General features: G+C 44.5%; 3 protein-coding genes across 11 annotated transcripts in view; all 3 read left to right on the top strand.

The window, feature by feature from the left end:
• RNF17 (ring finger protein 17) overlaps positions 1-9,169 on the top strand; it is a 107,247-nt gene extending 98,078 nt beyond the window's left edge. The window contains exon 29 of the mRNA XM_082220392.1: positions 9,131-9,169. Coding sequence (XP_082076518.1) covers positions 9,131-9,154 — 24 coding nt within the window. The 3' untranslated portion in view covers positions 9,155-9,169. The remainder of the gene's footprint in view (positions 1-9,130) is intronic.
• The window catches only part of PARP4 (poly(ADP-ribose) polymerase family member 4), a 49,230-nt gene extending 28,363 nt beyond the window's left edge, over positions 1-20,867 (top strand). Inside the window, exons 25-38 of one of the 3 annotated variants that reach the window (XM_082220378.1) lie at positions 187-286; positions 1,873-2,043; positions 3,799-3,879; positions 4,835-4,915; positions 6,209-6,304; positions 8,409-8,540; positions 8,728-8,793; positions 10,374-10,484; positions 12,097-12,321; positions 14,368-15,120; positions 15,426-15,530; positions 15,876-15,978; positions 17,163-17,292; positions 19,875-20,867. In XM_082220378.1, the coding sequence (XP_082076504.1) occupies positions 187-286; positions 1,873-2,043; positions 3,799-3,879; positions 4,835-4,915; positions 6,209-6,304; positions 8,409-8,540; positions 8,728-8,793; positions 10,374-10,484; positions 12,097-12,321; positions 14,368-15,120; positions 15,426-15,530; positions 15,876-15,978; positions 17,163-17,292; positions 19,875-20,049 (2,329 nt within the window). In that variant the 3' untranslated portion in view covers positions 20,050-20,867. The remainder of the gene's footprint in view (positions 1-186; positions 287-1,872; positions 2,044-3,798; positions 3,880-4,834; positions 4,916-6,208; positions 6,305-8,408; positions 8,541-8,727; positions 8,794-10,373; positions 10,485-12,096; positions 12,322-14,367; positions 15,121-15,425; positions 15,531-15,875; positions 15,979-17,162; positions 17,293-19,874) is intronic. The other 2 variants (XM_082220380.1, XM_082220379.1) reach the window with 2 other exon arrangements.
• A 1,481-nt stretch (positions 20,868-22,348) lies between these two features.
• Positions 22,349-23,841, top strand: part of MPHOSPH8 (M-phase phosphoprotein 8) — a gene marked incomplete at its 3' end in the record, with an annotated part of 58,999 nt that continues 57,506 nt past the window's right edge. For 4 of the 7 annotated variants that reach the window (XM_082220400.1, XM_082220399.1, XM_082220398.1 and 1 more), the window contains exon 1: positions 22,350-22,606. In XM_082220400.1, coding sequence (XP_082076526.1) covers positions 22,442-22,606 — 165 coding nt within the window. In that variant the 5' untranslated portion in view covers positions 22,350-22,441. Of the gene's footprint in view, positions 22,607-23,841 lie in introns of all 7 variants that reach the window. The other 3 variants (XM_082220396.1, XM_082220397.1, XM_082220401.1) reach the window with 2 other exon arrangements.

A 23,841-nucleotide genomic window follows, 5' to 3' on the forward strand; every position in this document is an offset into this window, starting at 1 on the left:
CACAGTGACCCAGAACGCAACCCCGTGCAAGCAGGGAGTTAGTTGCTTCGAATGTCCAGGATATACTAAGCAAAATATTCAGTGTTGTCTGTTCAGGTTGATATTTTCCTGCAGTTTCCCCACCCTTTTAAATTCCACATCTCATTCAAACTGGCCATTAACTTAAACCTTTACAAATTGCATTAGCCCCGCAGCAAATCGTCACATGCTGAGATCTTTAGCCCAGTATGGAGCTGGAGCCTTTGAATACTTTGATGCAAAATCCAAATATAACTGGGAGAGAAAGGCAAGTATATTTTAATATCTTTTTTTCTGTAGTCACAGAGGGGCCAGCTCCTTTTGTGAGATTGCTTTTGTAAGCTTCCTCTGTGGCAGTGGCGCTGTCTTGCCCCCCATTACTGCGGGTGCCCAGGGCCGTGTGCCCTTCTGGCAGGGCATGCATGCCATGTGGTGTGTGCACTACATCATCATGCCCCTGCCACACGTGCTACGTCCTCACGCATCCCTAGTTGGGTGCAGTGATGTAGTGGGTGCACGCTGGAGTGGCGTGATGATGTAGCTCGCGCACTGGGGTGTGTTTGCATGCGGCTGCCCCAGACTTTGCATGTTCCCGGCCCCCTCACTTAAAACGTTGTGGGAGTCATGGCACCCAGGGCCTCTGGGGCCTGGCACCTGTGCTCTGTGGGAATATTTGGGGGAGGCTTTCATTTTTTTGTTTTACTGCGATGTTGAGATGAGGGAACCTGTGGCTTATGTGGAAAATATATGAAATCTTGTTGAGGCACTTCATGCTCAGATAAGAGGCCAATGTCCCTGTGTTTGTGGTATATCAAATGCTTCAACATTCACTGTTGTCTGTGAACCAGTCTAGAAGTAGTAATAATAATAATAATAATAATAATAATAATAATAATAATAATAATAATATCTTTATTGTCATTGCCCCCTCTCGGGGACAACGAAGTTACTTGGCTGCTCCATCCACCCAGGTAGAGCACTCCACACAAAATCAAAACAACTATAAAAACACTAATTAAAACAATACAGTATACTACAGCAAGGAAGATTAGATGACTTTCAAAGTCCAGGCTTCCCATTCAGGGCCGAGATCGCTCTGGAGAAGAAGCTGTTCTTAAGACGGCTCGTTCTTGTCTTCATCGTCCTGTATCTCCGTCCCGACGGCAGGAGCTCGAAGAGACAGTGACCAGGATGCGATGGATCTTTTACTATGTCCAGTGCCTTCCTATGGCACCTTGTGGCATAAATCTGCTCTAAGGTGGAAAGTGGGCAGCCAACAATGCTCTCTGCTGCCCATTTCTTCTTTATTTTGAGAGGACAGCTTATACGGGGAAGGTTTGCTAAGATTGCTACCCAGCAGAGAAACAGGATCTGTATTCCAGTGACAAGTATCTTCACATTGCTACTTATTCCACATCCAGTGCACTCCCACTGCTAATTTTTGGATCCCCATTCACATGACATTAGAAACAATCCACAAGCCTGTTGTTTATTGACAAATTCTGCTGTTTAATGCATTCTTTCTCAGCCCAGCTTCAATCTGGCTAGGAAACGAAAGCCGCGTTCATTTTGTACTTAAGAATGGTGTGAACGTTTGAGGCAGCACATATGCAAATGAGTGGACATGCACAGATGGCAGCTTCATGAATAGGAGTTTTTATTTTGGGGAGGTTGGGGGCGGGTTCAGGCACAGGTAAGCCAAAAGGCCATGCATTTCAGGTGAACATATCCCTGCCCCCTGTCTGCCTGATGCAGTGTCGTACAAAAAAACTGTGTAGCTGTATAATTCTTGTGTCCTTTTACCCTGTACGAAAGCAACAAATGATAATTTTCTGTTTCCTTCTCTGCATCCAGATGAAGAGTCAGACATCAAGAATGTCTTCTTTGGGGTGCAATGCCATTTCCATCAAATGGCAGCAGTTTGATTTTGATGCACCTGAGCTAATGTACGCACCTGCTCAGATACAGTCTCTCTTCAATCACGACCGACTTCTGATCTATGGATTCATCTCTCACTGTACTCAGGTAAATAAGCTTGTCGCCAGCCTAATCTCACCACCTTGTGTAGTACAAGCAACTGCCAAATACTTTTAGCTCCATGCAAGTGCTTTGGAATTTTTTTCCCATCTAATGGCACAAATGAAAAGTTTAAGTGAGAGTGGAGAAATGCAAGAATGACAAACAAGCTGAAGGGTAGATCCAGAACAGTCCCTTTCTGCTGAAGTGAAAATGACTTTGCTAAGAATTGTGGAGCAGGCAAAACAATACTATAGCAGTAGTAAGCATGACAAATGCAGTTGTGCTGTAAGTTGTGTCCACATGGCACGAACAGAAGGCACCTCAAACACAGCTGAGCAGCCCGGCCATATTTTAGAGTATAGTGGTACCTCGCAAGACGAATGCCTCGCAAGACAAAAAACTCGCTAGACGAAAGGGTTTTTGGTTTTTTGAGTTGCTTCGCAAGACGAATTTCCCTATGGGCTTGCTTCGCAAGACGGAAACGTCTTGCAAGTTTGTTTCCTTTTTCTTAACACCTTTAATACAGTTGCGACTTGACTTCGAGGAGCAACTCATAGAATGCGGTGTGGTAGCCTTTTTGGAGGTTTTTAAAGACTTTGGTATTTTTGAAGCTTTTCCAAAACTTCCCCGACACCGTGCTTCGCAAGACAAAAAACTCGCTAGACGAAAGGGTTTTTGGTTTTTTGAGTTGCTTCGCAAGACGATTTTCCCTATGGGCTTGCTTCGCAAGATGGAAACGTCTTGCAAGTTTGTTTCCTTTTTCTTAACACCGTTAATACAGTTGCGACTTGACTTCGAGGAGCAACTCATAGAACGCAGTGTGGTAGCCTTTTTTGAGGTTTTTAAAGACTTTGAAGCTTTTCCAAAACTTCCCCGACACCGTGCTTCGCAAGACGAAAAAAATCGCAAGACGACAAAACTCGCGGAATGAATTAATTTCGTCTTGCGAGGCACCACTGTAGAATTGTAGGGTTGCAACAGACTCTTGCAAGAGGCCATCCATCACATGCTAATGCAGGTGATACATTATCATCTAAAAAGGACACTCCCCTTTCCCCCTGTAAGACCATTTAGTCTTAAATTCACAGCTGGACAAATATGCCCATTTTAGCAACCACCATTTATATACTATATGCAGCATGTATTATTTAGTTATTTAAGGCATCTCCTTCATCTTCCCCAGATGCAACAAAACATGTTTCTCCCCTATCTGTCTCTACAGCCATAGCAGGCTCTGTAACCTTCCAACAGTTTGGCTCCACCTCCAAAGACACTCTCCTCCATTGTCTCCCAAGGCAGACGGATGCCAACACATACTATATGCCGCTGAATCATTAGTATTTCTAAGTGGTGTGCTTAAAAACAAACCATATGAAGAGTAAAACTATGAATGGCCATCCTAAAACCAAGCAGAAACCCAAACATGTGGGAACAGGAAAGTGTTAGTGCCTGAGGGTGCCTGTCTAATCTCGGCTAGGAGGGAGTTGCATAGTCCTGGACCTGCAACACTGAATGCCCGGCTTTTGGAGCCATGGGGCTCAGTGATAGGGGAGGGGTATAAGGGGTCAGGTGGTCCTTAAGACCTACCTACAAGAGTAATTCATTTTATGAGACACTAAACAATCGTGCTGCACGCTGTATTTATGTCACCGTACTCGCATGAAAAAGTAACACAGCACATTCTGTTACCCTTAACAGTGAATATTCAGCATATTTAATTAAAATAAAAGGAATATTTCTGCTTGTTCTTCTTTCTTTCAGGCCACTTTAAATGCACTAATAGACGACAAAGAGCTGCAGACTGTGGTGTCCACAACTGAGCTGCAGAAGACAACGGGCACGGTGAGCTCATGCTTCTCTCATAAGCTACATCAGGGTCTAAAATAAGTCAGAATAGGGGATTTAGAAGCTGTTGTTTTAAACTACCACTTTCCCCCTCTCAGTGTTCATCCCTCCTCATTCCCATGCATGGCTGCTGCTGTTGTGCAACCCGCCTTCCTTCTCACACACCCCTATCCTGCCATCTAGATAGATAAAAAGGTAAAGGTCCAGTCGTGACCGACTCTGGGGTTGTGGCGCTCATCTCGCTTTAATGGCCGAGGGAGCCGGCGTACAGCTTCTGGGTCATGTGGCCAGCATTACTAAGCCGCTTCTGGCAACCCAGAGCAGCGCACGGACGTGCTTTTGAACTGCTAGGTTGGCAGGAGCAGGGACTGAGCAACGGGAGCTTATCCCGTCACGGGGATTCGAACCGCCAACCTTCTGATCGGCAAGTCCTAGGCTCTGTGGCTTAACCCACAGCGCCACCCGCGTCCCTATCTAGATAGATAGATAGATATTATTATTGCAGGTGGCAGAAACAGGTGTGTTTGTCCAATCAAAGTCATCTAATCAGGTCCCCCCTCTGAAATGTTGGATAAATTGTGCCCCTCCCCCAAAAGCTGACATTTGCTCTGGGAGGGAAACTGAAATTGATCCCTGTGGGCAATTTTTGTTAGTAACATGGCACAGGAGGAAAAGGTTTTTTTCCTTTAAAAAATAAAACCCTTCCCAACGTATCATGGTATTGATTCTGACTGGGCGTAGTAATCCTATAAATGTCTACTCATAACTTCCTTTTAGGTCAGTGGGTCTAAGTATCTGGTAAGTGCATATGGGATTGGAGCCTAAATGTTGCTTAAATTGTAATAATTATTTTAAAAACTTGGTTTTTTGTATATACATATTTTGTTACTGCTACTAATTCTTGGTTCTCTCTTCCTGCCCCGCCTCCTTCCCCACTGCCCAATCTGTATAGATGCTGCACAAACTTGCAGCAAGAGCCTTCATTCGAGATTATGAACAAGGGATTCTTGATGAAGATGAAACAGAACATGAGGTACCTTGCCAAAAAAAAAGTAAAATGAAAAACATGGAACAATTTATTGGCTAGCCATTTTAGTTGCAGCTGCTGCTCATTTAGATATGACTTTTGATGAATTGTAGGAGGTTAGGGCCGCAGTCATATACAATATACGTATCCCATTGAACGCAGCGTGGCTTATTTCTGAAGAGGCGTGTATAGAATTGCACTGTAATTGATTAAACCTGCACATTACAAAAATATCAGTTCTAAAGAATATAAGATTTACTTTGAAAAGATTATTGTGCAAGTTGATAAAAATAGTTGCGTACTTTCTGTAACGTACATAAAGGTAAAGGTAAAGGTACCCCTGCCCAAACGGGCCAGTCTTGCCAGACTCTGGGGTTTGTGCGCCCATCTCACATTTATTGGCCGGGGGCCAGCGCTGTCCGGAGACACTTCCGGGTCACGTGGCCAGCGTGACAACGCTGCTCTGGCGAGCCAGAGCCGCACACGGAACGCCGTTTACCTTCCCGCTGGTAAGCGGTACCTATTTATCTACTTGCCCCCGGGGGTGCTTTCGAACTGCTAGGTTGGCAGGCGCTGGGACCGAGCAGCGGGAGCGCACCCCGCCGCGGGGATTCGAACCGCCGACCTTTCGGTCGGCAAGCCCTAGGCGCTGAGGCTTTAGCCCACAGCGCCACCCGCGTACATAACTTGCGTTAAATAATGGATAGCAAGACAAATAGTGTAGTATTTGACGGAAACGGAACTGCAGTGGAACAGAAACAGCACTGATTGTGGTGGATATTGGCTGGAATGGAAATTGCTACCTTTTTACATCCGTAGCCATGATGTGTCAAAGTAGTATAGTACTATGGATTCAGATGGGCATATCTGAAGTTCCAACAATATGTGGGGTCCCGGTGCCATGTGGTTATAGGATTGCTCTGCCCGTCCTTAAATCCCTGCTCCTGTTTCGGCCCCTGGGCAAGAATAAATGCATTAGTATGCGGTTTTGTTTTCATTTGCACTTTGGGGAGGGAAGGAATCCCTTTCTGACAGGGAGGGGACATGGGGTCATTGTATGTGGAGCAAGACAGATGCCCTCAAATATAAAACCTCACAGCTTTTGTAGCCAGCTTTTCTTTTCAGCAGCCACAATATAGACATACTGACATTATTGTGGGAGTGGTTTGCCAATGCTTATTTGGTTCACCATGTGGAGAAGCATCTCTTCATTGTTTTCAGCCCTATACTTCACCTGCTTTGATTAGAGCTCTTTGTGCTATTTTGAAATAACAATCTGCCTGTGTCTTACCTATTTAGATGAAGAAGCAGCTGTTGAAGTCCCAAATCATTGAGCTCAGTCTGAAGAACTCCATTGTGACCCAGTTTACAAGTTTTGTGGCAATTGAGAAAAGGGTATGTGTGTTCACTGAGGTACTTTGTACGCATGAGCTGTCACTTAATCCTTGGGCCCACTGTTCATACTTCATCAGTTCTCTTAAAGGTAAAGGTAAAGGGATCCCTGACCATTAGGTCCAGTCGCGGACGACTCTGGGGTTGCGGCGCTCATCTCGCTTCATTGGCTGAGGGAGCCAGCGTACAGCTTCCAGGTCATGTGGCCAGCATGACTAAGCCGCTTCTGGCGAACCAGAGCAGCGCACGGAAATGCCGTTTACCTTCCCGCCAGAGCGGTCCCTATTTATCTACTTGCACTGGCATGCTTTCGAACTGGTAGGTTGGCAGGAACTGGGACTGAGCAACAGGAGCTCACCCCGTCGCGGGGATTTGAATCGCCGACCTTCTGATCGGCAAGTTCTCTTATTGACCTAATATTAATAACTGAATTTATTATTACCGAGCACCAGAAGTATAGAAGGTGCTGGGAAGAAGATGCACCCAAAGATGGGTTGTATCCTTTTACCACTTGGGTCATGTAATCCATGAATCCTTTTATACTCCTGCTCAGGGGACTCCACCCAGATCCCCTTCATTCATTCCCCAGAATCAGTACTTTTCTTTCATCTCATCTCTTGAAAACCTTCGTGTCTAGTCTAAATACTATATTTCTCCCTGGAATCTAAAGATGCTATTTCACTTGTTTTTCATCTTCACTTATTTTCTTCCCTTTTTTTCAAAACAGCTTTATCTTTGTTCTATTCTTCCTTCTGCTTCTCTGCTTACCCTTCTCTCTCTCCCTCTCTCCCTTGGCATTGTTTTCCTCAGAACAGCTGTAAAATGCATTGCATTTTCAACTGGTCTCCATTCTGGAGAACAAGCAGGGAATATGTACTTGGTTACCCAGTTTTACTTGTTGACTGAGATGATTATTTCGCCATTGAACAATTGTTCAAAGTAGCATAGCTGTTAATCTCATGGCTTGGACACATTGCAAAATTGGGGCAGGCCAGGTGATGTAACACAGGTGTGGGAAACCTTTGGCCCTACAGATATTGTTAAACTACAACTCCCATCATCCCTTCCCATTGGCCATGCTTGCTGTGGCTGATGGGGACCATAGTTCAGCAACATATGGTGCGTCAAAGGTGTGGTGGGCAGCCCTGAAGGCAGCCCTGTTTAGGGAAGTTTTTAATATTTGATGCTTTATCATGTTTGTAGTATTCTGTTGGGAATACTAAATAAATGATGATGATGATGATGTAGCATAATAAACTGGCTGCTCCATCCCATTGCACAGAGGGACTGCTCACATCATTTATGCCTGAGTGTGAAACACCAAACTTGCACGTCGCATCATCTGTGGGGTGAGGAGGCATCCTTCACCTGAAAGGAGCTCCACTCTGGGTTACGCATGGACCGATGCAAACTGAGGAAAACATTGTCTGAGGGGGCTTCCTACAGCCAAGCAGAGCGGCACATGGTGGAGAACATGCTGAATCTGCTTAAAGCAGGTGTGGCTAACCTGCGGCCCTCTAGATGTTGTTGGACTCCAACTTCCATCAGGCTCATCCAGCATAGCCAATGGTTAGGTATGGTAGTTCAACAACAACAACGTATTTATACCCTGCCCATCTGGCTGGGTTTCCCCAGCCACTCTGGACAGCTACCAACAGAATATTTAAAATAGAATCAAACATTTAAAACTTTCCTAAACAGGGCTGCCTTCAGATGTCTTCTAAAAGTCAGATAGTTGTTTATTTCCTTGACATCTGGTGGGAGGGCGTTCCACAGGGCAGGCACTGCTACCAATAAGGCCCTCTGCCTGGTTCCCTGTAACTTCACTTCTCACAGTGAGGGAACTGCCAGAAGGCCCTCAGAGCTGGACCTCAATGTCCAGGCTGAACGATGGGAGTGGAGACGCTCCTTCAGGTATACAGGTTCCCCACCTCTGGCTTAAAGCTTCTATGTTTTTCTTAGGACTTCCCCATCCCAGTTCAGATTAATTCCAGTGTTCATTTTTGTATCTTGAAGCATGCACATTATTTTACGTAATTTATAACCTTGCTTTTTAATACTTATTTTTGTGGTGCTTTTTATTCTACCCCCCGCCCCCCATATTCAGGATACAAATGAAGACCAGACTGCTGATACTCTGGATGTTTTGGAACTTGTAGCCAAGATGGATGTAGACATCTTACCCTACATGGAATATCAGTCAAAAGGACAGACGGCTCCTTGCGAGTCCCTAAGTTTTGTATGTATCCAACACTTTCTGGTCCTCTTCTCCCTTCATGCATTCCCCTTTATGCATCTCATGAAGTGGTCTGTGATCCTTGGCATGGTAAAATGCACTTTTCATTATTACTAATTTTGCTTTCTTCCCTATTTTATCTCATTCCCCACCACCTCTATATATATGTGTGTGTGTGTGTTTGTTCCAGTCATCAAGAGCCTCCATCGTTGAGGAGGAGGGAATAGGCCTTGAGGAGGAGGTAATAGACCGTGAAGTATGTTGACAAAAAGATAAAATACTTGAAACCGCACTGTATGTTGGCCAGCCATTTTAATTAAGGTTGTTGTTTTTGCTTAACTGTATGAGGTTAAGGTTGGACTCTTACATATCCTGACCTGTGAATTGCATTGAACTCAGTATTAAAATCCGTATTAATAAGTGTAATTATACTTAGATACAACCTTGACATTTCATTAGACGAAAACAAGAGCTATACTTCAGTGGGGAAGGCGCATCTGATGGGTCAGTTGCCTCTTACTAACTTAGCGAACTGAAGTATTCCGTTTAATTTGCCTGTTCTGCGTTTGTTGATCTTCATTTGCAAATGTCTTGAACACTCAGACATTGGAATGTAATTTAATGAAATTAAAACAGTGGTAGCCAATGTGGTGCCCTGCAGATGTTTTGAACTCTCAACTCCCATCCGCCCCAGTCAGCATGGCCAGTGATCAGGGATGATGAAAGTTGTGATCCAAAATATATAGGTTGCACTACATTGGCTGGGTTGAAGACACCGTTCTGCATTTCAAATTCTAAGAGCTCTTCATCCTCCACAACTCTTTTCAAAGGTGGGGAAGGGGACACACTGTGGGAGAAATTGTGCCCCACTCCCAAGAAGTTGCTGTTTGCTCAGGGAGGAAAACTTTTACAGTGGTACCTTGGTTGTCAAATGGCTTGGTTCCCGAACGCCGCAAACCTGGAAGTAAGTGTTCTGGATTGCAAACATTTTTCAGGAGCCTAATGTCCGAAGTGGCTTCTGCTTGACTGCAGGAAACTCCTGCAGCCAATTAGAAGTCATGCCTTGGTTTTCGAACTGTTTCAGGAGTCGAATGGACTCCTGGAACAGATTATGCTCGGGAACCAAGGTACCGCGGTACAGTGGTGCCTCGCAAGACGGAAATAATTCGTTCCGCGAGTCTTTTCGTCTTCCGATGTTTTTCGTCTTGCGAAGCACGGTCCGTCGCAACTGCGCCTCTTCAAGCAGCTTTAAAAAAAAAGCGCAAGACGTTTTCGTCTTGCGAAGCAAGCCCATAGGGAAATTCTTCTAGCGAAGCAACGCAAAACCGAAAAACCCTTTCCTCTAGCGAGTTTTTCGTCTTGCGAGGCATTCGTCTTGCGGGGCACCACTGTACAGTGGTACCTCAGGTTACATACGCTTCAGGTTACAGACTCCGCTGACCCAGTAATAATGCTTCAGGTTAAGAACTTTGCTTCAGGATGAGAACAGAAATCGTGCTCCGGCGGCGCAGCAGCAGCAGGAGGCCCCATTAGCTAAAGTGGTGCTTCAGGTTAAGAACAGTTTCAGGTTAAGAACGGACCTCCAGAACGAATTAAGTACTTAACCCGAGGTACCACAGTACTGACATTTGAGGGCATTTTTTTTGTCAAGGATATGGCATGGGGGGGAGTTTTTTTAAAAGTTTTTTTTTTAAAAAAAAAAAAACCTTCTCCATGTATCACAGTCTTGATCCCAACTATACTCCTGACATGTTTTATTATTACTAGTAGAATAATCATTACTAATTATGCTTTCTTCTATTCTACCCCCCCCCACCTTTCACCACCCATTTATAGGCGATGCTTGACTTTCATTTAGCAGAAGATTTTGGAGTTTATGAAGAATTGACTATTGATAAGGAAGAAATAGAATTTGTGAAGAAAACGAAAAAGAAATGCAGAAAAATGGTAAGGGAACTTGAGGTACACTGGTGCAAAAAATACAAGAAAAAACATAAGCAGTTTATGGGTCAGCCATTTTAATTATAGCTGTTGCCCACTTAGTGATTTTTTAAAATTCATTGCACAAGATTAAGGATGGAGTCTTATACATTCTGACCTTTGAGTCCCATTGAACTTAGTATTAAAATCCCTTTTAATAAGTGTAATAATTGATACAATCTTGGTGCTCATTAGACAAGATCAAGAACTAATCTAACATAACCCAAAGGCCTCATTGATTCACTTCTAGAAAGCATTTTTTCCAAGATGAAACTTTTCAGTTAAACCTGTGTCATGAAAACACTCGCAAGCTTCAGTTAATCATACGTTGCACACACAACTGTTTGGAACATAGGAGCTGTCTCTGTTTCCTAAGAAGCCTATCTGTATTAGCGGAGACAAATACATGTAAGGATGTAGTTATTTCTGGGGTTTCTGGGGGGGGGACACACAGATTTTATCCATGCTAGCCCAGAACTAAAGTTTTCACTAAGTCAGCTTGAATTAAAATGGTAGCACTACACAGCACAGTATAGAGCAGAGTTTCTCAAACTCAGGTCTGCAGCTGTTTTTAGACTACAGTTCCCATCATCCCTGACCACTGAGTCTTGCTAGCTAGGGATGATGAGAGTTGTAGTCCCAAAACAGCTGGAGATCCAATTTTGGGAAGCTCTGGTATAGAGCTTTATAATCCGACAATGCCTTCCTCCATTGTCATGATCCATTCGTGTTTACTTAGAAGTAACTTTGCTGAATGGGATCAATTAACGAATCAGTAACTTCCTGTGGCACTAGCATTAAAGCAATAAAAGTACTCAGTGCCTAGTCCCAGATTATATTATTTACAGTTTAGGTTGACTACAGATCTAGTATAGTTTTTTCCCTTTAAGTAAAAATGATTTTTAATGCTTGATGCCTATAGTTTATACCGTATTTTTCGCTCTATAGGGCGCACCAGACCATAGGGCGCACCTAGGTTTTTTTGGGGGGAGGGGAATAAAGGGGAAAAAAATTCCCCCCCCAGCCCAAACGAGCAAAGAAGCCAAGACAGCGAGCGGGATCTGCCCAAAGCCCGGGGCGCGCTGCACAGCGCTCCCCGGGCTTCGGGATGCAGGCTGCTATCCACAAGCCTTTGGAGCACGGCGGGCACTCCCGCCGTGCTCCGAAGACTTGCGGATAGCTTCCTGAAGCCTGGAGAGCGAGAGGGGTCGGTGCGCACCGACCCCTCTTGCTCTCCAGGCTTCAGCGAAAGCCTGCATTCGTTCCATATGATGCACATACATTTCCCCTTCATTTTTGGAGGGGGAAAAGTGCCTCCTATAGAGCGAAAAATACGGTATTTCCAGAATAAATCCTCTTAAGGAGGTTTCTTTCTGACAGATCATAGATTACTGTTGTTGTTGTTAAACCTATTAGTTGCTTGTCACCAAACAGCAAGTAATTTACATTGAAGAACATATGCATGAATACATCATAACGTAGAATGGGGGAAATTATATAAACATTGTGAATAATGATATATAAAAACAATGTGTGTTTTCCCAGCTGTGAGACTAAAAGAATAAATTTTACTCCGCAGAAGTCTGTGGTTTCCACAGCTGACCACGTGCCTGAAGCATTTCAAGATGAGAGCAGAGATATGTCAGCTGCTCCTCCACTGCGGAAGTCATTTCGTAAGAAGCAACCTAAGAAGGCAGTTCCACTTACTGAGGCAGAGAATTTGAGTATGTCACTGCCGGAGGAATTTACAAGTGGCACGCCGGCAGGTGACATGAGCAGTTGTCTTCTCAGTTCTGACTTGAAGGTAATCCCCAAAGCTGCCCAGCCGGGGCATATGCTAAGAGCATACCGCTTACCCTGGGTCTGTACTACTTCACACAGGTGTCTTTTTTTGGAGGAAGAGCGCACTGGGCACTTAGAATACTTTTGTAATACTTGGTTTGTTTACACATATAGTAGAGCTAAAGCAGCCAGCATGTGTATGCCTGCCACACAGCCGATCCACTCCTTCACATCCAGTCCCCAGAGAAAGAGACCAAAAACTGCTTCCCTTTTTCCTTTATGTGCGCACGCGCGAGCGCACACACACACACAGTTGTTTCTGGGGATTCATAGCTTCTCCATCTCAAACATTCCAAGGTGATCAAGAAACTGTTTCCTCACAATGCACTCTCAGAAAAGACACATCCACCGGCTGTGCTGAACTTCCAAGAAATATTAACATTATTTGGTGTGCGTTTCTAAAATTCCTCTAAGGAAATTCTCTTCAGACAGAAATTCTGAGGATCTTTTTGACCACTTGTATGACTCAGTGGGAGGCACATCTAAACACTGAGGGGATTCAAAAACAGAATTTCAAGGGTTTTGAATGATAATTTAGCGAAAACATAACATGTGTTATTAGTTAAAGCTAAAGGACCGCTGGACGGTTAAATCTAGTCAAAGGCGACTATGGGGTTGCGGCGCTAATCTCGCTTTCAGGTTGAGAGAGTCAGTGTTTGTCCACAGACAGCTTTCTGGGTCATGTGGCCAGCATGACTAAACTGCTTCTGGCAGAATGGAGTGCCGTGACGGAAGCCAGAGCGCACGGAAACGCTGTTTACCTTCCCGCTGCAGCGGTACCTATTTATCTATGCTCACTCGCGCACTTTCGAACTGCTAGGTAGGCAGGAGCTGGGACAGAGCAACAGGAGCTCACCCCATTGTGCAGATTCAAACCGCCAACCTTCTGATCGGCAAGCCCAAGAGGCTCAGTGGTTTAGACCAGAGCGCCACCCGCATCCCTTATAATGTGTGTGAACCATATTTAAGTCTAAATGAATTGATTTTTCTTCATAGTTGAGTGATACTTCCATACCTGACATCATGTCTGAATTAGCAGATGAGATTTCTTCTCTAGTAAACTTAACGAACAGAGCCTCCCGATTTCTCTCCCCTCACTGTTCGGCAGCTGCATTGCCATTAGCTGACATATCTCGTCCCAATCCCAGTTCGGATTTGCAGGTAATTCTGAAAGCCTCCTAGTCTGATCATATGTGGAATGCACACCTCTTTCCCAAGCAGCGAGAATTTCCAGGGGCAGCCGTGCTATTTGGATACCTACAGCATTTTTGTAATATTTGGATTGTTTACAAATATAGAAGTGGAGCACACAAGTGGAGGCAACTGGTATATGCTGTCCTGCCATGCAGCTGATCTACCCCTTCGCATCCAGTCCCCAGAGAGAGATACCACCAATTGCCTTCAGATCACAGCTAACTCTGCTTCTTCCCCTTGCAAAACTTTCCGTTATGCATAAACACACACACACACACACACACACACACACACACACACAACACACACACACACACACACACACAGTTGGGTGAGCCCCCTTTTCCAAGCATTGCTTGCTTTTCCCACCCCAAATGTTCAAGAAGGATTAAGAAACTGCTGAACCACTAGGAAACATTCTTCTGTTAAATCCCAAATTATGATCGGGGAATACTCCAAGGCAAGGGTGGCTTCTGCATGGCCCTCCAGATGTTGCTGTGCTACAAGTCCCATCATTTTTGACTGTTTACCATGCTGGGTGGTGGGAGTCTACTGATATCTCGTAGCCAATCCCATTAGACAGCAATCTCTCAACAATCCAAAAAGGTCCTTTGAGGAAGTTCTCCCAAGGCAGACATTCCGGGGATTTTTTTTAATCAGTTGTACAACTTGGTGGGAGGCATACCTTAACATTACAAGAGTTTGTGTGAAGGGTTTCAGAAGCAGAGTTTTCAAGGCTGTGGAAGTTAATGTAGGAAAATCAGAATGTGTGTGAACCAAATTTGAGTCTAAAATAACAACTTTTACCCCATAGGTGCCTTCTCCTCCTGTTGCTGGCAGCAAGCTTGAAGGTAGCTCTTTAGGCTTCGGTTTTGGAATCCAAAATAGTGCTCCGATAAGCGCCCTTCCTCCACCGCCTCCAATTCCTCTATATGGGAACATCCACAAGTTTGGATCACCTGCAACTAGTCTGTATGATTCTGCTTTTGGATCACCTACTTTTGGATTACCTGCAGCTGTTCAGTTTGGTTCACAGGCAGTCCCCCAAGCTCCGATAGGCACTGCTTCACCACGGCCGCCTCTACCTGGAGGCATCCCCAACACGTTGGCTTTTGGGTCATCTGCAGCTGGTCTGTTTGGTTCTACTTCCAGTCCCAGTTTGGGTTCACAGGCAATTCCCCAAGCTCCGATAAGGACCGCTGCTGCTGCTCCGCCACCTCCTCTGCCTAGAGGCAGCCTCAACACGTTTGCTTCGGGATCACCTGCAACTGGTCCGTTTGGTTCTACTTTTGGATCACCCGCAACTGGTCCGTTTGATTCACAGACAATCCCCCAAGCCTTTAGCTTGAGGAAATTTGATATGCTTCAGCAGAAGGATCCGTTTCCACTTCCAGCGCTTCCACCTAAAAGAGTGTTTGCTCCTCTTAAGCTTTCTCTAGGACATGGAAAAGCATTTGCGCAAGGCAGTGCACAGGAGTCGGTCAGCCCTCTTCGCAGAGTGCCAGAAATGCAGCGCTCAAAGGTAACCTCTGAGGCTTCTCACAAGATGCACTATAGCTTGCAGGGGGTAAGATGTCTTTAACTATTTTTAAAACTGTATGTTAATTGTAATCCACCCTGAGACATTCTGGTGAAGGTTGGGTGATTTTGTGTGTGTGTGTGTGTGTGTGTGTGTGTGTGTACACACAGTATATATGCTTATCTGTTCTTATTGCTTCTCTAGCCTATACTACTATTTTTGATGGAGCACCTACCCTTAGAGAGCAGGGCTTTTAGATGTGCTGGGTTAGGTTGTGATTCTTCACATCCCTTGAGGACTAGCTCTGGGGGATATTTTTCACTCTACACTGTTGTCTGTTTCTCTCTTTAAAGGATACTCTCCTGGAGATGCACAAAATGAAAAGGTGCCAATCATTTCCTGCACAAAAGCCGCTAAGGGTTGTATCCTGGCCTCAACTCTTTAAACTCCAGAATCAGGTATGCACCTTCTTTTTTCCTCTAGCTGTTGCAAGAAAAGAGGGGGGGAACAGACAAATGGAGCTTACCCTTGGGTGTAGCCAGGAGGAGCAAAGGGGGCAGTTGCCCCCCCCAGATAAAGTAAAACAATAGAAGTACTTAACTAACTGACCAATCACGTCGGTTCTGCCCCCCTAACAAAAGTCCTGCCCTCACCAAATCCTGGTTACGCCCATGACTCTACCGTTATTTTGCAGAAACAGAGGGCCTATCCCTCTGATACTGTGGGGAAGGGACATTTTGACAAATAGAGTTTGTTGTTGCAGCTTTATGATTGTCTTTATGTGTTTTCCTTTTATATTCCAGGATGGTTTTTGGCAGCTGATCCCTGAGCTTGGGACTCTTCTGGAGTTCGATGTGGATTATTTTGTCAATGTTTCACTTGCAAAAAAGGGAATTAATTCACTTGGTAAATCCCATTTTACTTCCTTTATACAGTGTACTCAAACTTCTGAAATGCTTATTCCCACTGTGAAAGTATTGTGAAAAGTCGGTAATGACTAACTTAAAGCCTATTGTTTTCAGTGGAACCTAGGCATAGTATTTATAAAGTTCATATACAGCTACCCAGAGTGGTTTTTGTGGCACGCTGGCAACAACTGTCCTACAAAAATTATCATGAACAAAAAAGAAAAAGGTTATTGCTGTTGTTTGCTTTATGGTTGTATACAGACTTCTTTCTGCTTCTGCAGCAGGGCAAGATGAGGAAACTGTGGGCCTGCCACTCAACAACAGTAAATGATCCAGTGGGAATCAAATTTTTTTATATATAATTAGACATTCTGGTTTTCAGAAATACTATTTACAGCTATAATAAAAGCTCAATGGAATGGATTTGGGAGTGAGGGTGTCATGGAATTCTACTCAATGTGATCCAGAGCAGAACTCCCAATGTATAGTTAGCAGAGTAAAAACTTAAACATGTTGCAGGATTCCCCAAAAATAGACCAGAGGAAATTATATTTCATCCAGCAGAGCTTTACTGCTACTGAAGGCAAATGAGCATAATGGTCACAAATCCAATACATTCAGGATTAGGATTGGCACTGTCCATAAGAAATCCAGTTGCAGCAGACTTAACTTAAACTTACAATGACTTATAATAAGACTAAACCTCCACACTAAGCATATTATGTACAGAACGCCACACCAGAAGGAAGAGAGATAGAAAGAGAAACCCAAGCTCCTTCTGGCCTTATTATTATAGTCAGCACGACCTTGACTGAAAGAGATAACAGAACCAGTTTAAGCCAGCTGTACTCAGCTGCTCTGAAGGAATAACCCAAATATCATGAATTTTCTGCTTGTTTCTTTCAACCAGAGAAGCTTCCAGAACCCTCTTGAATTAATTAGAATAGGAAATATCTCTACACATCAGATCAATACTTTCTGTACTAAGAAATGCAAACTGGCAGAGGGAATCCATGCACTCTTAGGGGGAAAATCTTTTGATACTCAAGTTTTAGATATTCAGGGTACCACCAGTCTGCTTGACAACAGCACTAACACTTTAGTTAGGAGTACTTTTAAGAATTAATTCTTCAATATGAAACATAGACAGTTAAATGCTACTGCTTGTTTCTATTCATACAGGCCCCAAAGGAAAAGAGAAGCTGTTGCGGTTGATTGCTACACTTCTGGTGCTACAGGTTATACGTTTCAAGCAACTGGAAGGCCTCGTCTTCAGATCTTTAACAACACTGAATGACTCTCCCCCATCGTGGTATGTTTTGTAAGCAGACTTAACATTTCAGGCAACTCTTCTCTAAAAGCTAAAGCGTTTAAATCAGTTGTAAACATTAATCCGTAGTACTAGGACTTCCTTGAGTCAAAGCAAACTGAGGTTGTAAACACGGGGGGGGGGGCCTGGGGACCATTGAGACTTGTAGGTGGAAGTCAGGGAGACCAGAAATGTATCCTGCACCGTTGATAGGTAGAGCCACTCTGACTGCCTTTAAGTAAAGCAGGAAAGGTGGCGACTGGCTGAGGGCAGGCAGGTTGGTGCTCCATTTGCCATTTGCCCTCCTCTGGTTGTAAAACACATATTCAGGGGGATGTTTCAGGATATGAGACTCCAAGCGGGTGACATCTGAGTGCAGCTTAAACAGTAACTTGAATTTCAAATAATAATAACTTGTTTAATATGAAACTTTAGGCTTTGGAAAAGAGGACTGACCATGTCCAACATTAGGAGAAGGCTAAGTTCATCAAGGGGATGCGGGTGGCACTGTGGGTTAAACCACAGAGCCTAGGACTTGCCGATCAGAAGGTCGGTGGTTCGAATCCCCGCGACGGGGTGAGCTCCCATTGCTCGGTCCCTGCTCCTGCCAACCTAGCAGTTAGAAAGCACGTCAAAGTGCAAGTAGATAAATAGGTACCGCTCCGGCGGGAAGGTAAACGGCGTTTCCGTGCACTGCTTTGGTTCACCAGAAGCAGCTTAGTCATGCTGGCCACATGACCCGGAAGCTGTACGCCGGCTCCCTCGGCCAATAAAACGAGATGAGCGCCGCAACCTCAGAGTCAGCCACGACTGGACCTAATGGTCAGGGGCCCCTTTACCTTTACCTAAGTTCATCAAGAGGTTCTAACCACCCAGTCTGTAACTAAATCCATTTCAAATGCTAACTTGAGAGATAAACCTTCCACCTGGGTTGATGCCATTGTAAAAACTTCAAAATGGGACCAGCGGCGCTTCCCACATAGCTGGCCCAATTAGCAGAGAAACGTAGCTTTCCAGGGTGAAGGAGCCCAGGCTGAGCTCAGAGAGAGAAGACGCAAATAAATCACAGATTTCCGGCTTCAGACAGAAAAGTAGTTTTACTGCCAGTCATAAAAAGCATGAAGGTTACAAACACTACAAAGAGTTCATTGCTTCTGCCTCTCCAGGCAGAGGTCTCATTACATCCAGCCAGTTTGATGGCTCAGATCAGACTCCTTAAAAGAGTTCTCACCGTCACTACCCAGAAGCTGCACATGCCCAGATTACCTCCTTCTTTGAGAGCCAGTGTGGTGTAGTGGTTAAGAGCGGTAGTCATGTAATCTGGGGAACCGGGTTCGCGTCCCCGCTCCTCCACATGCAGCTGCTGGGTGACCTTGGGCTGATCACACTTCTCTGAAGTCTCTCAGCCCCACTCACCTCACAGAGTGTTTGTTGTGGGGGAGGAAGGGAAAGGAGAATGTTAGCCGCTTTGAGACTCCTGAAGGGGAGTGAAAGGTGGGATATCAAATCCAAACTCTTCTTCTTCTTCTTCTTATAGCTGTCCAAGCTAGCAGCATCTGGAAACTAGCTTCTCACAGATAACAGCAACACAGAATGTTCTTGCTTTCTGAGAACGAATGACACCAACCCCCAACAGATACCCATTCCCTGTATCATTGGGGGACTGTAGCAAGTTTTTTTTCTTAGGTTTTCCTGAATTACAGTTTGTTGTAATTAGTTTGTGGTATAGATATGTAAGGGTACTTGCAATCCATTGGAAACCTCCACATAAATCTCACTGGAATAAGTTACAGGTAGGTAGCCGTAGTCGAAACAAAATAAAAAAGTTCCTTCCAGTAGCACCTTAGAGACCAACTAAGTTTGTTATTGGTATGAGCTTTCGTGCGTACCTGAAGAAGTGTGCATGCACACGAAAGCTCATACGAATAACAAACTTAGTTGGTCTCTAAGGTGCTACTGGAAGGAATTTATTTCACTGGAATAAAAGAGGCTTAGGAATGTCAGTAGCTGCCTTACACAGATCAGATCATTGGTCCATCTAGCTCAGTATTTTCTAAGCTGATTGATAAGGAGCTTTTCAGAGTTTGTCAGAAATATTTTCCAGCTGTATTTGGAGATGTGAGGCATCGAACCGGGGATCTTTTGCATGCAAGGCATGTGCTTTGCTACCACCGAGCCCATGGCCCTTCATGCGTACAAATCTGTACAATGTTGATTTCAGATGCCCTCTTTGTTTTAATGAAGGAATAATTGGTAAAGTTGGTGGGAGTCTTCTAGGCCATCTAGTTCAACCCCCTCCTTGATGTGAAGAATCCAGAGCTAGAGCATCCAACCTCTAATTGAAAACCTCTGCCAAGGAAAATCTGCCAACTAGGCAATTGGTTCCATTTTCAGACTGGTCTGTTAATAGGTTTTTCCTAATGTGCAGCCAGAATCTACGCAATTGTAGATTCACAGGGCCCATTAGGTACAGTCCTGTCGTCTATGGGCAGCAGAACAAGTCTTTTCCCTCTTGACACTATGGTCAAGTTGCTGTTTCATTTTGACACAGTCATTTCATTCATTCCTTTCTCCGCTGTTCACAGGGCATTTGAACCTGTAAAGAAAGCAGTTGAGTGGGCAAGGAGAACTGAACGAGAATTTCCAGCAATTTGCCAGCGTCTTGATCTGGGGAAAGACTGGGATTTTGCCACGAAGAAGCTGCTGCATATTGAAGAGATTGGGATCGGCATCAGTGTTGTTTCCCCACCTCATATCTAGTCAGACTAGCAGAAAAATGGCACCATCATCTATTTGCTTGTCTCTAATCATAATATGTTGATTTTATCTGATTTAGATTTTGGTTTTCTATCTATGTATTTGATCATGGAACTTTGATACTCCAGATTGTAACCAAGAATATAAAACACCAAAAAAATAGTATACAGTAAATATTATGACCTGTTTTCTCAGTGTTCATTTTGGGTTAGGGTTCATTTTGTTTTATAAAATGGTTGTTTTCTGTTTTAGGAGATATTCTGACCAGGAGGTTCAGTACTATTCATGTCAAAAGTTTAGCTGATGAACCTGGTAGTTATGGGGAAGTGAAATATAAAGATTGACAAGCAAAATGGTGGGGCAGAAGCTTAAACAAGTTTGTGGGAATGGAAACTGTTTGGAGATTGACTGCGTAGTATTTTTTTTTTTTAACAGGTTTCCATCAGTGTAACAGATTCAATGAAAATGTTCCCGAATCTTATTGCCTCTGGTAGTTAATGCTGGCAAAAGAATGAATGCCACATAGTAGCTAAGTATAAAGCAGAAAAAGGTTCCTCCAGCCATAAGCTGATAAAGAAAGTGCTATCAGAGTGGATGAAAGAATGTATTGGGATAGTTTGCATTTAGTTTGGATTTGTAAACACTGTCTCTTTAAAAATTAATAAGTAATCATTATAGACACATTAGCCCAACAGTTATTTTCTGAACTAAATCAATACATCTACTCAGCACAAATATTTTTCTGTGTAAACAACCATTCTGATAATTTTTCAAATATAATTGCACCTGATGAAAATAAACTGCGCTAACCTGCTCTGTAACTATCCAGCCTTCTTTTCTACCTGCAAATCATGGGAATTTGTTTGCTACTTTGTTTTTGTGAAGATTCAGCTAGGAAAAGCAATGCTGGAATGGGGAAAAGGAAAATGGTCCAGTGCATACGTTCCTATATTCCCACACTTCAGAAAAGGTCATGTGTGTTAGCCATAAATAAGACCCTACAAATATAGACACTTTCTCTATAGGTTAATTGTGAAAATGCAGTACATCCAACAAAGAGATGCAAGACCTTCTTGTGTAAGAATAAAAGATTAAATAAATATGCAGGAGGAAGAGGATGTTTGTGGATGGGCATCATTAGATTTAACACTTAGCTGCAAATTAACATGGTTTGGTGGTCATGTTTGCATCATTCTTTAGGAAATATATGAATATGAATATGAATATATGAAGAAGTATCGGTGATAAACTTCATTTGAACCAGACTCCTTTCCTTGCTGCTTCTAATTCATAGTGGGTGCCATGTTTGATTGTATTAGAAGCCTCCCTTACTGGTCCCAATTATAAGTACTACTTCTCCACAAACACATATTTAGTACCATGAAGGTTGGGGGGGGGGGAGCCTAATACTAAACCAGAGCAAAAACAAATATAAATGCCATATAAGGCAATAAGATTGTTTTAACAAACACTGGCTTCGCCCTGTTTCTCTGGAGGTTCCTTTTTCAACTTCACTCCCACCTTAAGTTCTCCCACACTGATTTCTCCATCCCACCAGATGTCATTCTGCTACAGCACTGCTCCCTCGGGGGACATCCACCTGGGTTCGGTTTCATTCAAGAGCCTCATATATAGAATTGTAGAGGGACCCCGAGGGTCATCTAGTCCAACCCCTGCAATGCCGGAACCTTTTTTGTCTGGCATGCGTCTAGAACCCACGACCCTAAGATTTAGAGTCTCATGCTCTATCGACTTAACTACTTTACATGCAGACTCATAGGAGCCAACTCCTAGGTGCCATGGACCCCCAACAATAAAATATTTGAGGGGATCAGGCCGCCACAAAGTTGATGGGCATTCCCATTCAAATAGTGTGTCTTGCACTGCATAATACGATCGATTATGCGGGGCGGGCTTAGCTGGGCCCCCACAATATTTTACTCATTTTTTAAAAAAATAATTTTTTATTAGATTTTCCACAGTGATAACACACACAATATTTTATTCAGGTTGGCACTCCTGTGCAGACGGGTTCTTTAAAAAAAACAAAAAGTTCAAAAACTGTCCCAGTCGGACAAACAGACACGCCGACACCTCAGAGAGCCATCAGTTTCCATGGAAACCCCCTCACATCCGCCTCACAGGATGGAACCGGAACACCGAAGGAAGGGATCCCGCCCCCTTCTCTGACTGGCTGCTTTCCGGAACCTGCCTCGCATTGGCCGCTTCTCCCGAAAGCTGCCCTGATTGGCTGCAGCGGATGGCGCCGACTGCGGATTGGCGGGCTGCCCTCGCCCCCCGCTAGGCCGCTTAGTTGCCTTTAGTTGTGAGGAGGGGGGAGAGGCGAACGCAGCAGCTTCTCCTCACAGACGCCGCTGGAACGTTCGGCTCCAACATGGCGGCGGCCGTCGTGAGTGGGGCTGAGGAGGAGGCGGCGGCGAGGAAGGAGAAGGCGGCTGCAGGAGGAGAAGGAGCGGGGACTACAGCGGGGGGAGACAGCGACGAAGATGATGAGGACGTCTATGAGGTGGAGAAGATCCTTGACGTGAAAACCGAAGACGTGAGTCCGGAGGGAGGGTCGGGCCTTGAGAAGGCAGCGAAGGTCTTGGCAGGGCGCTTTCCCTTTGCCTTGCAGCAGGATGCTCTGCCTTGCAGCTGCCGGGCGGTTCCTGTTGATTTTTAGCGCACAGTTGGGACACAAACTGCCCCGGGATGTGTAGCTGGCACGGAAAGGGCGGGCATTTGATATATGTGGGGTTTTTTTTAAATCATTTAAAGCATAAACAGCGTCAGGGAGAAGTAGGCGCACCAACTTTGTGAGGGTTAGGATGCGCTCAGTTTCCGCCCTTAAAACAGCCCAATCCGTATTAAAACGCCTCCTTCTTTTCGGCGCGGACCTCTTTATCTTCCCCTTTCAAGAGGACAACACTTCTTCATCGCATCCTTGTTAAATACCTCGTACCTGTTTTCCTCTTTCTGCAGCCAATGCAAAACAGCTGGTCTGAGAGCCCCCCCCCCCGCTAGTGGCAGTATGTTGTATTGGATGCAAATATTGTCTTGTTGTGTTTCCAGAGGTAGTCAGGCCCTGCTTTAAAAAAAACAACAACCCACTTTTGAACACGGTGCTTACACTTTTGAGTTTCTATCCACATTGGCACTGCAGGATTTGGCAGCAAGTATGTGGGTGAGGATTGTGGCAATTTTACTTGCAGTTTGAGACCCTGTGAAGAATTGTATATTGCCCCTCAAATCCATGGTGTGTGCACACACTCAGCACCCAACATTTCATCAATGAATGGATACATTCATTGTTCCCACCCCCCACAAAACACATGAGAGACAGAGAGAACTTTAGCCATATTTGAACCAGAGGAGATCCAGTCAGTGAGCCAGTGCATTCGTGGGTGCAGCCATGGGTGGGAGGCAGCTCCCCCCATCAAGTAAATAAAAAATACTTAACTGATCAATTGCATCACAGATAACTCTGTTTGGCCCCCCCAGCATGAAGCCTGCCCCCCTAAAATAAATCCTGGCTATGCCCCATTATATTATTAATATCTGCTGAGTGTCGAACTTGTGTTCAACCGAGCTGGAAAAGCTCAACCTCCGGTCTGAGTCCTTCGGAATCGCCTCCGACGATGATTAACGACCTGAGCCTGATAAGACTCCAGGCATGTTCCCTCATTACACATAGTATCCAGCAACAGAGAAGGACGAGAAGTTTGAGCTGCATTGCAAAGATTTTTATTCCGAACTACGCAGACAGAAAAGAAATATACATGCTTTCTCTGAAAG

This window comes from Podarcis vaucheri, assembly GCF_965113315.1.
Source record: "Podarcis vaucheri genome assembly, chromosome: 4".
Lineage (NCBI taxonomy): Eukaryota > Metazoa > Chordata > Lepidosauria > Squamata > Lacertidae > Podarcis > Podarcis vaucheri.